Source organism: Aethalodelphis obliquidens, unplaced genomic scaffold, assembly GCF_003676395.1.
Source record: "Aethalodelphis obliquidens isolate GAN/ISIS:26980383/991018 unplaced genomic scaffold, ASM367639v1 scaffold30, whole genome shotgun sequence".
NCBI lineage: Eukaryota > Metazoa > Chordata > Mammalia > Artiodactyla > Delphinidae > Aethalodelphis > Aethalodelphis obliquidens.
The window spans coordinates 5,766,639-5,779,911 of NW_020837974.1; the positions used below are offsets into that span (position 1 = coordinate 5,766,639).

The window sequence follows — 13,273 nt, forward strand, 5'->3', positions numbered from 1 at the left end:
TATGACTTTTCTTCCAGATCTCCCACCAGTGCTATTTGTTTTGCCTCTATTATGTCAAAGACCTTCCTCAAATGTTTGATGATTCCTGGTGGCCCTTGGCCTGTTCATTTAAGAGTGAGGTGCTAAAAAGCTGATCGGAAGCTCTGAGACCCTGGGATAATCTGACTGGTTGTTTCCTTGTGGAGCCCACAACACCAGTGTCTTTAGGTCTTTTCTCTCGGGTGGTCAGATTTCCCAGAGAAGGATCTTCTAGTCTCCTACTTGGAGGATCTACACCTGGCTGAGAGCATTCCATTTACCCAGTGGGGTGTGGGGATGAGGGGGTGCTCACTGTTCCCTATGTAATTTATTTAATTCCCCTGCATTCAGCACAATAAATCTGCTTTCAACGTTGCCCAATGTATTCTAGTACAAAGACCTTTTTTACCCAATTGAGAAAACTTCCAATTTACTGCCAGGGGAAGGGTCAGATGATCAGCCCCCTGGAGTAAGAGGACATAAGGGTTTCTTTTTAACTTTTAATTATGGAGAACTTCAAATATCCACACAGGGCAAAAAAAACCCAGAATAGTATAATAACTACCCCTACCATGGACCCATCACCAGCCATCACCACATTGTCAGATGCACAAAATATATTTCTTTTCTACTTCCTTATCCCATATTACTTTGAAACAAATTCCAAACATCATTGCATCTGTAATCATTCAGTACATATCTCTTTAAAATGACATTTTAAATTAACATAACCCTAATATTAAACCTAAAAAAATTAACAATTATTTAATATCAAACCTCAATTCAATGTTCAAGTTTCCAATGTCTCAAATGTCCAATGTGTTTTATTTTTACATTTGTTGTAATCAGAATACAAATACACATTCCAGCTGGTCAATATGTCTTTTATAGGTTCCCTCAATGTGCAATTTTTTATTTGAAATTTATTAAATGAGGAAACAGCTGTCTGTCCTGCAGAGTTTCTTCCAGTCTGGATTTCGCCGAGGGCATATCTGAAGTGCAGCTTCACATTTTCCTCTGTCCTCTGGATTTCCTGTAAACTGGTCGTTGGATCTAGGTGCTTCTTTCTAATGTTCTCTCTTCAGGTAGCCCGGTTCTTTCCTCTGTCTCCTCCATTCTGCTGTTGAGCCCATCCAGTAAAGTTTTAGTTTCAGTTACCATATTTTTCAGTTCTAAAATTTCCATTTGGTTCTTCTTCATCTCTTCTATTTCTTTGCTGAGACTTCACGGGCTCTAGGCTATCACCTAAATGAGGTCTTTTAAAATGCGAACACATGGTAGCGTGGCAGAGCGTGGTAGCCAGCCTCCAAGGTGGCATCCAGTGATCCCTGTCTCCTGGTCGCACACACCTGTGTAGCCCCTCCCACTTTCTATGAGGGTTCGTTTGTACAACCAATAGCAGATGGCAGGAGGGATGCTATATCCCTTCTGAGATTAGGTTATAAAGGTCTGTGACTTCTGTCTTGGGCACTCTCTCTTTTTCTCTCCCATGCACACACCCTCAGATCACTTGTTCCGGAAGAAGCAAGCTGCCCTGCGGTCAGGTGGTACCTGAGGCCCTGCTCTGTCCCTTACTAAAAGATGCAAGACAAATTAGATAACCTTGTGAGTTCCAGCTTCTTTACTTGGAAATTGATCATTTTTGCCTCACCTACTTCTCAGGTCATGAGTCTCATGTAAAATAAAATACATGCAAACATTATATGACTATTAACTTATGTAATCCTTATTTCACAGATGAAAACCTGAAGACCAAAGGAACGAGAAGAATTGACGGGTGAGGCACAAAGAGAGCAGAGGATTTAGAAAAGGAGCCAGGTCTGGAGTCCAGAGCTTGCGAGTTCAAGTCCAGTTATCTTCTCTGCTATGCCTAAAGGGTCACGTGCTATTATGGTTAAACAGTCACTCCACGTTTCAGAAAACAGCAGATGAATTATGGATCGTACGTGGTTAACCAAGAGACTGACATTTCTTCTACGGTATATAACAAATTGGGGGTAAATGCATGAGGGTCAGAGTTTTTCCGTGTAGCTTTTACATCGTGAAATTGACAGAGCCAGTTATTCCTTCCTTCCTGTCTGTTTCTCTGCCAGTCACTGCAACATCCCTAGTCCAAGCACGCGGGCATCCAGCCAGAAGGTGACTAACACCATCTCTTTGCACCCAAACCATGTACAATAGGCAAATAACTCCTGTATTTAAAACCCTGCTAGACAAGTTGGTATCAGTATCTTTAAACTATAAATACTCCTTTGCTGTGCAATTTTAGTAAAGAATAGCTGAGAGAAAAGAGGCTAACAGTTAAGAGCCAGCAAGGCCAGACCATTTGGGCAACAGTGACTAACCTTGACAGGGCTTCAAACTTTTTTTTTTTTTTTTTTTTTTTTGCGGTACGCGGGCCTCTCACTGTTGTGGCGTCTCCCGTTGCGGAGCACAGGCTCCGGATGCGCAGGCTCAGCGGCCATGGCTCACGGGCCCAGCCCCTCCGCGGCACGTGGGATCTTCCCGGACCGGGGCACGAACCCGTGTCCCCCGCATCGGCAGGCGGACTCTCAACCACTGCGCCACCAGGGAAGCCCCAAAGTTTTTTTAATTAAAATGTTTTTCTCTCGAAGTATTTTTGTAAGCCACCTCACCTTCTGCCTTCCCCTCTGATAGGGGGAAAAAGTGATGTTTTAAAATGTTGAAAAAATCTGATCCGAATCAGGTTAAAAAAAAAAAGGGAGGGGTATGTTGACTCAAACTGGAAGGGAAACTGCAAACATAAAACTAGTTGTGCTGGGGACCCTGGTCGGGGAACTAAGATCTCACATGGCTCGTGGTGTGGCAAAAAAAAAAAAGTTGTGCTGGAGTGGAAGGATTACCTTTTTTCCCATTCTTTGTTTTGTCTTTCATTTTTTAAAGTATATTTATATATAATAGATAAGATATATATACACTAGTAATATATTTGATATATAATTTATATATTTTTTGCATATTTTTAACTTAAAAATTCAAATTTTATACACGAACTTGACAGAATGAGACGTAATAGAGCTTTTGGATTTAAATAATAACTAGTTATGGTTTAGTTTTTCACTCTTCATGTGTGTCAGTTAAGATTCTTCCAGCTGCAAGCAACAGAAACTAACTATAGCTACTTTAAAAAAGACAATCTAGGGCATTCCCTGGTGATCCAGTGGTTAGGACTCAGCGTTTTCACTGCCGTGGCCGGGGTTCAATCCCTGGTCAGGGAACTAAGATCCTGAAAGCCGCGTGGCACAGCCAAGATATATATCTCTCTATATATAAGACAGTCTATGGGAGGAATATGGGAGAATGTATAGGTCCAAAGGGCAGCCTTGGAGAAGCAGGAAGCAGACAACCACTGAGGACATCCATTCCACTGAGTGTAAAGCCTTGCCGCTGAAGCAAACACTTCCCAGTTCTCTGTTTCTTCTGGGCTCAATGCCTGGGTCTCAGATTCAAGGTCCTCAGAGAATGAGATTCTGCTTAGCCAAAGATGTGCCCAACTAGGAGGTTCTGAGCTGATGAACAAAAGAGGGAGTTGAGAGGAATCTCCCAGGTCCCCTCCATTTCCATGTGGGAGAGCAGAACCCTTAGAGGATCCCATCCCCCCAACACAGCCCTCAGCAGCTGGCGGAGTCACCCCAAAAGGAGATGAGATACTGACTGGAAAGCCCAGTGTCCACTGAATCATAGATTTGTTCTCACAACTGGATGAGAAGCTTGTGAGACCACGAACTGCCTTCCAGCCATATTTTGGATGGACACCCACACATCTTTCCTCCTTACCTGTCAAGGACCAGCAAAGACCGTGCTTTGGGCATGACATTTCCGTGTGACGCTTTAGAGCAAAATATAACTTGATTTAATCTCTACACTCACATCATACAAATTGAGTCCAATCCTCCTTTAAGCATACCCCACATCCATTCCCACGCCACCTAGTACTGTGTTTCTAGGTCTTTCCCATCCCAGTCACTCTCTCCCTTTGACCACTGCCCACCCAGCTCTCCTTGAAGAATGTTCTATATTAACAGGCATTACATGACAAGGAAAAGGGAAGGGGGCCCACCGTCAAATAAATATAAGAAATACTGGTTAAACTGCAACTCAAAGTTTGTCTAGGTAGCTAGAGACCATCCCACTCTGAAGATCTTCCTTGAAGATCCTGAAAGGTAACCACTAAACCACATGTTCTTAGGAGATGGATTCCACATGGCTTTAAGGTACGAGTGGTTTAACTGCATTTTTGACAGATGGAGGTGAAAGTGTGGAAATTTTTATTATCATTCAAATTTTAAAAGCTTTATACCTGTAGTACACCAAGGGGAAGGGGTTCTTAAAGAGGTGACTTTTTGGGTCTGGTCCCTGATTTAGGAGTTGTGGAGCTTTGGTATGTGTTTGTTAAGTGCTTTAAGAATTCGTGACCTTGGTCCCGGGCTGGTAAGGTTGTGCCAGTTTCTTCTTCCTTCAGGGGAGAAGAGACACTGTTATACCTCCAGGCTCTCAGCACATTATTCCTGCACAATTGACTCCTTCACATCTTCTGTGGATTAGAATTTGCTCTGTCAGACTTGAGGCTCCCTCAGAGGAGAGATCAAAGGAGAGAAGCATTGAACTATTGCTCAGGATGGACCTTAAATGCAGTTTGTGCATGTGGTGAAACATACATTCCATAAAATTTACCCTTTTTCACCATGAAGTAGACAATTCAGTAGCATTACTTCGCCACCACCACCATCTGTCTCCAGAGCTTTATCATCATTTCAAACCAAAATTCTGTACCCATTAAACAACTCCCCATTCCCATCTCCCTCCCAGCCTCTGGCAACCACCCTTTTACTTCCTGTCTCTATGAATTTGACCACTCCAGGTCCCTCATGTATGTGGAATCATACAGTATTTGTCCTTTTGTGTCTGGCTTTTTTTTTTTTTTTTGGCCGCACCGCGTGGCATGTGGGATCCAGTTCCCCCAACCAGGGATCAGACCTGCACCCGCTGCATTGGAAAGGCAGAGTCTTAACCACTGGACCTCCAGGGAAGTCCCCTGTGTCTGGCTTATTTTTAAAAGCAGTTTTGCTATAAAGAACATTAACCTTACATTGAGTTAAGGGTATGATAGGTGTAGCAATTGCTTCTAGGTCAGAAGTCTTTAACTTGGAGCCCTTGGAGGAGTCCTCAGGAGCCGTCTCCCCTTTAAGGGATGAGTTTCCTAATTACAAGGTTTTCTTAGGAGGCTTTAACCCAGAAGATGCTAATCACTGTTCTGGGTCTTCTCTGCTTTGAGAGCATCCTCTTGGTCCCAAACTAAGATTAGCTGCCACTCATTAGGAAGAGCTACCAATCTGGTCATATTTACTGTATGGCTCTGGATTTTGCTAATGATTCAAGTTTGACACCTAACAGAGTGTAAACCCCTAGTCCCATGTTTACCTGGCCACTTAGGAACTTTGATCTCACCTTCCTCATATGAAAAATATCTAATGGAAGACTACAAAGAGTCAATGAATCTACGACAAAGGAGGCGAGACTATACAATGGGGAAAAGACAGCCTCTTCAAAATATGGTGTTGGGAAAACTGGACAGTTTACATACAAAAGAATCAAACTGTACTACTTTCTCAAACCATATACAAAAATAAACTCAAAATGGATTAAAGACTTAAATATAAAACCTGAAACCATAAAACTTCTGGAAGAAAACACAGACACCAGTCTTAGTAATATTTTTTTTGGATAGGTCTCCTCAGGTAAGGCAAACAAAAATAAACAATGGTACTATAGAAAATGAAAAAGCTTTCTGCATAGCAAAGAAAACTACCAACAAAATGAAAAGGGCTGCCTACTGGATGGACAAAGATATTTGCAAATGATATATCTGATATGGGGTTAATATCCAAAATATACAACTCATATAACTCAGCATCCAAAAAAAAAAAAAAAAAAACCCTGATTAAAAATGGGCAGAGGGGGCTTCCCTGGTGGCGCAGTGGTTGAGAGTCCGCCTGCCAATGCAGGGGACACGGGTTTGTGCCCCGGTCCGGGAAGATCCCACATGCCGCGGAGTGGCTGTGCCCGTGAGCCATGGCCGCTGAGACTGCGTGTCCGGAGCCTGTTGCTCCGCAACGGGAGAGGCCACAACAGTGAGAGGCCCGCATACCACACAAAAAAAAAAAGGTGGGCAGAGGAACTGAATAGATATTTTCCCAAAGAAGACATACAGATGGCCAACAGGCACATGAAAAGATGCTCAGCATCACCAATCATCAAGGAAATTGCAAATCAAAACCACAATGAGATATCACCTCACACCTGTCACAATGACTATTATTAAAAATACAACAGGGCTTCCCTGGTGGCGCAGTGGTTGAGAGTCCGCCTGCCGATGCAGGGGACACGGGTTCGTGCCCTGGTCCAGGAAGATCCCACATACCGTGGAGCGGCTGTGCCCGTGAGCCATGGCCGCTGAGCCTGCGCGTCCGGAGTCTGTTGCTCCGCAACGGGAGAGGCCACAACAGTGAGAGGCCCGCGTACCGCAAAAAAAAAAAAAAAAAAAAAAGTGCTGGCGAGGATGTGGAGAAAAGGGAATCCTCGTGCACTGCTGGTGGGAATGTAACATGGTGCAGCCACTGTGGAAAAGAGTATGGAGGTTCCTCAAAAAAATTAAAAACAGAGCTACCATATGATACGGTAATTCCACTCCTGGGTATATACCCAAAGAAAATGAAGACACTAGTATGAAAAGATACATGCATCCCAATGTTTATAGCAGCATTATTTACAAAAGCCAAAATATGGAAGCAACCTAAGTGCCCACTGATAGATGAACGGATAAATGATATGATATTATATATATATACACACAATGGAACATTACTCAGCCATAAAAAGAATGAAATCTTGCCATTTGCAACAACATGGATGGACCTACAGGGCACTGTGCTAAGTGAAGTAAGTCAGACAAACACAAATACTGTATGATTTCACTTATATATGGAATCTAAAAAGCAAAACAAACACAACAGAAATAGAGTCATAGGTAGAGAGAACAAACAGATGGTTGCCAGAGGGAAGGGGGATGAAAGAGATAGGTGAGGGAGATTAAGAAGTACAAACTTCTAGTTATAAATGAGTCATGGGTATGAAATATACAGTATGGGGAATATAGTAATATGTAATATCTTTGTATGGCAACATATGGTAACTAGACTTACCTTGATCATTTCCTATACATTTAAAAAGGTATAGAAATATCAGATCACTATACTGTGTATCAGGAACTAACGTCGTATTATAGGTTAATTATACTTCAAAAACAAGCAGACTCATAGAAAAAGAGATCAGATTTGTGGTAACCAGAGGTGGGGGGGGAGGGGAAGGCAAATTGGATGAAGGCCGTCAAAGGGTAAAAACTTCTAGTTATAAGATAAGTGGTTATTAGGGATGTAATGTGCAACATAAGTAATATAATTAACACTGCTGGGACTTCCCTGGTGGTGCACTGGTTAAGAATCTGCCTGCCAATGCAAGGGAATCTGCCTGCCAATGCAAGGGACACGGGTTTGATCCCTGGTGCAGGAAGATCCCACATGCCGCAGAGCAACTAAACCTGTGTGCACAACTACTAAGCCTGCGCTCTAGAGCTCACAAGCCACAACTACTGAAGCCCGCGCACCTACAGCCCGTGGTCCGCAGCAAGAGAAACCACCACAATGAGAAGACCATGCACCACAACAAAGAGTAGCCCCCACTAGCCACAACTAGAGAAAGCCTGTGCGCAGCAACAAGACCCAACGCAGCCAAAAATACATAAATAAATTAATTAAAAAGACACTGCTGTATGTTATATACGAAAGTTGTTGGAGTAAATCTTAAGAGTTCTCATCACAAGGAAAAAAATATTTCCTTTTATTTCTTTTATTTTATACCTATGATATGATGGATGTTCACTAAACTAATTGTGCTAATCATTTCATGATGTATGTACATCAAATCATTATGCTGTACACCTTAAACTTATACAGTGCTTTATGTCAATTATATCTCAATAAAACTGGAAGAGAAAAACCACAATGGGATACCACTTCATACCCATTAAAATGGCTATGATCAAAAAACAAAACACAAGAAAACAAACAAACAAAACAACAACAAAAAGAAACAGAAAACAAGCATTGGTGAAGATGTTGAAAAATGGGAACCTTTGTGTGTTGATGTAAAATGGTATATACACTATGGGTAACAATATGGTGGTTCCTCAAAAATGAAAATCAAAATTACCATATGATCCAACAATTCCACTTCTGGGTATCTACCCCAAAGAGATAAAAGGAGGAATTCGGACATATCTGTACTCCCATATTCATAGCAGCATTATTCATAATAGCCAAAAGGACAACCCAAGTGTCCATCAGTGAATAGATGAACAAAATGTAGTATATCCATACAATAGAGTATTATTTAGGCTTAAGGGGGGAAATTTTGACAAATGCTACAGCACAGATGAAACGTGAAGACATTATGCTAAGTGAAAAAAGCCTGTCACAAAAGGACAAATACCATACAATTCCTCTTATGAGGCACTTAGTAGTCAAATTCACAGAGACAGAAAGTAAGATGGTGGTTACCAGGGCCTGGCGGGGAGTGGTGGGGTGGGAAACGGGGCATTTATTGCTTAATGGGGACAGAGTTTTCATTTGGAAAAGTTCTGGAGATGGAACGTGGTGATGGTTGCACAACAGTGTGAAATGTACCTAATGCCAGTGAACTGTACACTTACAAATGATTTACATGGTAGGGACTTCCCCAGCGGTCTAGTGATTAAGACTCTGCCTTCCAGTGCGGGGGCTGCGGTGTGATCCCTGGTCAGGGAACTAAGATCCCACATGCTGTGGGGTGTGGCCAAAAATTAAAAAAAAAAAAGATTTATAAGGTAAATTTTATGTTACATATGTTTTACTATAAAAAAAACTTTTAAAAAGTATCTAATGCTCTCTGATCATTATTCCCTGCTCCTGCAGGAATTCTGGGAGCCTTTTGTTGAGTTCATTCCCAATCAACATATTCTGGAAAGAGACAGAATTCAGTAAGTAGCAAAAAAGTTTGTTCAAAAGCTAGGCCTGCCTTCATTGTTTGTATTTCTCAGTACAAAGTCACTTTAGCATCATACTCCTTTCTTCCCCCTCTCCCTCCCCTAAGAGAGGCGAGTAGGGGAAAACAAAAACAAAAACGAGTGAAATTCTACACCAGAGGCAGCAGGACAAACTTCTATGAGATTAATGGGTCTAGAACAGCTTCCAGGAGCCAGGAAGCTGCCACTCAAAGGTGGCCTGCATAACATGGATGGGGAGAAGCTCAGGGCCAAGTCATGAGAGAAGCCCGCCTGTCCATCACCCACATCCCAGGAACAGCTCAGGTACCTGCCAGGTGATCACCTGCCCAGGAGGTTTGGGCACTTACCTCAGAGAAGTGTCTCTCAGTAATGTTCAGAGCAGTCAGGGCAATCTGACGGTTCTCGTGAAGTTGCAAAGCCTCAATTCTATCAATCCCACCGAGTCCTTCTATCAGCAGACACATGCTTTCCTTCTGAGAAATCTTCTCTGCTGCCTGTGGGCCGTAGAAGAGTGAGACTCTGCACCAAAGCGCTTAGGACGTGGGGCTTCACCTCAGCAGAATCGGATGAAAGCCACCCACTCCAGAATGGGCAGTTGTAGTGTTATTTTCCCAGACTGACTTAAAATTGCATTGTCTTCCTCTCATTTTGGATATTTGTCATCTGTCTATTGAGGTTTATCTTCATTGCACAAAATACAGTATTTTTTTTTTCTGAATATGCCATCATCTATATATCCATCACTAAACACTATTTGGTAGGTATCTCCCTTCTAATTAATAGAGATTGCTTTAAAAACAGAGAAAAGAATGTTCAAGTGATACTATGTAAATGCAGATGTTCTGGCCCTGCACTCCCTGGAAAGCCTTGAGGGGTCGGGCAGGAGACCCTGGGTGACAGAAGCCACACCATGGCAACTAATGAGGTCCCTGGAAACAAATGATGTGATTTGATTTCATCCAATGCTGATCATTGGATTTCTCATCCATGGGTATTCACTCACTCAACATTTGTACATATACTATGCCTAGAGCCCGTGCTCTGCAACAAGAGAAGCCACCACGATGAGAAGCCCACGCACCACAACGAAGAGTAGCCACAACTAGAGAAAGCCTGTGCGCAGCAATGAAGATCCAGCACAGCCAAAAATAAATAAATAAAAATAAATAAAAGGAGTCCTCCGGTGTTACTTTGAAACTTTTCAAATGGCTTAGTCACATATAAAAAGACCTTAACCAAATGAATATTGCCAGCCCCCACGATGGCCTGAGATGATCCCAGCCTCTGGGTATTTATGCCCCTGTGTAGCCCCCTCCCATGTTGAAATGGTCTGATCTGTGTAACCAGTAGGATGCTGTTGAAATAACCTCCTTCACAGGTCATAAAAGACATTGGGGCTTCCACTTTGCTTTCTAAGGTCACTTGCTTCAGGGGAAGCCAGTTGCCATGATGCGAGGGCACTCAAGCAGTCCCAGGGAATCCATGTGGTAAGAATAACTTTCTAGGCATGTGAGTGAGTCATCTTGGAAGCTGATCCTCCAGCCTCCACCAAGCCTTCAGATGAAACTGCAGCCCCAGTTTCCATCTTGAACTTCATGAAAGACCCTGAGCCAGAACCATCCAACTATGCTGCCTCCAGATTCCTAACCCCAGAAACCATGTGAGATAATAAATGTTTGTTTTAAGCCACCAAGGAGTAATTTGTTGTTCAGTATACAACCAACACAAATAGTATGTAAATATTGGCTTAACTTACATTTCAGAAATAAGACTTTTCTAGAATTCTAATTCAAGGCTTTGTAGTCCATTTTCCCAGCCACATAGCTGAATGGAAAAGGAACTCTAGTATGGTCCCTCGAGATCTATCATCGCTAACGTCCTGCTGCTTCCTTCAAGTATATTCTATGTTTCAGTCTTCCAAAAGAGCCAGCCACGTGGCTCATTGACTATTTTTTTCCTTGCTTCAGACCTTTGATTGGTTTCTCCTTCTCACTCAGAGCAAGTCCACGTTCTCACAGACCTTCCGTGATCTGGCCCCTGGGTCCCTTGAGCCTGTTTCCCACCACCTTTCATCCCTTTGTTCTGCTCTGGCCACACCCCCCTCCTTGCTTTTTAAGATTTCCTTCACCTAGAGTGCTCTTTCCCAGGTATCCACAGGACTCACTTACTTCTTTCAGGTCTTTGCTCAAATGTCCTTCCTCAGTGAAGTTTCTCCTAACTACTACATATAAGAGATCACCATCCCCTCTCCACTCTGGGCCATCAGTAACTACCCCTCTATCAGATATATTTTACCCGTAACTCTCTATCTGATGTCTGTTCCCCTCCCCACTAATACAAAAGCTCTATAGAACAAGGACTTTGCTTTGTCATTTCCTGAACATCTAAAACAGTGCTGGGCACACAAACACTTATCTGAGAAAATGAAGATGATGGACCTTCTTTGAAAGGCCTCTTGTCTTGTCATCCACAGGATGTGTGGACAAAGGGAGGGGGTGAGGAAGTAGAGAGGAAAAGAGAATCCTAGTTAGGTTTTTTGTTTTTGTTGGTTTTTTTTGTGTGTGGTATGCGGGCCTCTCACCGCTGTGGCCTCTCCCATTGCGGAGCACAGGCTCCAGACGCGCAGGCTGAGCAGCCATGGCTCATGGGCCCAGCCGCTCCGTGGCATGTGGGATCTTCCCAGACCGGGGCACGAACCCGTGTCCCCTGCATCAGCAGGCGGACTCTCAACCACTGCGCCACCAGGGAAGCCCCTAGTTAGGTTTTAAGGACCAAATTAAACATCTTAATTTAGAGACTGCTATTTAGAAACCCACCTGTTCAGAACAGCTCACCTGGAGGATAAAAAAGAGGATGTCGAGAATGATGAGAACAATTTTGGTGTCTGGGATGGTGAGAAGATTTATTAGTGGCTCCAGGACTCCAGCCTGGACAAGCTGGATCAACTGGTCCACGGTGCCCCCAGTTGTGAAGTTAGCCACTGTCCAGACAGCCTCTTTCTGGACTTTAAAGTCTCCCTGCAGAGAGAGAACATTTCCATTCTTGACAGATCCTGAAGAATTTAAATATACTGATGCAAACATGGTTCAATTTCTAGGTAGGCTGGACTACCTAATTCCCAGGACTATATGTGCAATTTACACAGAATCCCTTGGCAACCTGCCTTTAGTTTTTGAGCAGAAGACAGCATCTTTGAGAAGCCAAGGAGGAGGAAAGGCAGACTCATGTGGGGTCTTAGAGGGAGGTTCTAAATTCAAACAGACTCACTTTCTTAAGTCAGGTTATCGGAAAAAGAGAACCAACATCACCCAATCAATACAAATTAGGGATTTTAGGTTATAGTGACCCATGGCTACATTTCTAGTCTTTCTGCTCCAGTAAAACTTTGGACAAGAAGCTCCAGAGCTACAAAGTTGAGCACACAGTCTGGAGGGGACAGAGGAAAGCCACTGAAATATCACTCAATGCATCACTTACATTTATAAAAAGCACTTGGCCCAGAGAGAAGGGAGTCATTTATCACAGATCCTTCTATCCCTTTGAAGGAGGAGTTATTCCCATTTTATGGCTGGGGAAAACTGACTCAGTTTAAAACAAAGTTAAAAAAAAAAAAACACCAAAAAAACCAAACCAAAACAAAAAACGTATGGCTCCAAGCAAGCTATAGTTCAAAAGGTACAGTTTGAAAAAAGATTACTCCTTGATCCTGACTAGATGTTTCTGATTAGAATACGTACAGACTCACAGTAGGATAGGAAGTGTCCGATAGACTGGAAGATGCCATGATTTGGGTAGCAAACCTGGGCTACCTTTTTGTACCTAATGCACACCTGGGAACCCACCAGCCAACCTGAGAGCAGGACACGGCCAGTGCCTCCTTTTCCCCATCCTACTCAGTAACCTCTGTCCGCAACCCCAGGTCACCACTCCTGACTTGTTTCACAAGTCGATGGTTTAAACATAGCTCATCCACTAAAAGGTGACAAAAAGAAATGCTGACCCTCTTAATTGTCCTGGGGAAAGGAAGTAGGAATCAGGAGGTAGAAGGAAGCTTTATTGTATTTCTACTGTTATATCTGGATTTTCTATATATATTACCCCTTTCATCAATGTGATTTTTACACTGCAAAGTCT

General features: G+C 42.9%; 1 protein-coding gene across 1 annotated transcript in view; it reads right to left on the minus strand.

Annotated features, from left to right (window-relative positions):
- Positions 1 to 4,236: 4,236 nt before the first annotated feature.
- Positions 4,237 to 13,273, minus strand: part of KPNA7 (karyopherin subunit alpha 7) — a 32,270-nt gene continuing 23,233 nt past the window's right edge. The window contains exons 8-10 of the mRNA XM_027125819.1: positions 11,974 to 12,156; positions 9,487 to 9,633; positions 4,237 to 4,495 (exon numbers count right to left, since the gene is read on the minus strand). Of these exons, the coding sequence (XP_026981620.1) occupies positions 4,367 to 4,495; positions 9,487 to 9,633; positions 11,974 to 12,156 (459 nt within the window). The 3' untranslated portion in view covers positions 4,237 to 4,366. The remainder of the gene's footprint in view (positions 4,496 to 9,486; positions 9,634 to 11,973; positions 12,157 to 13,273) is intronic.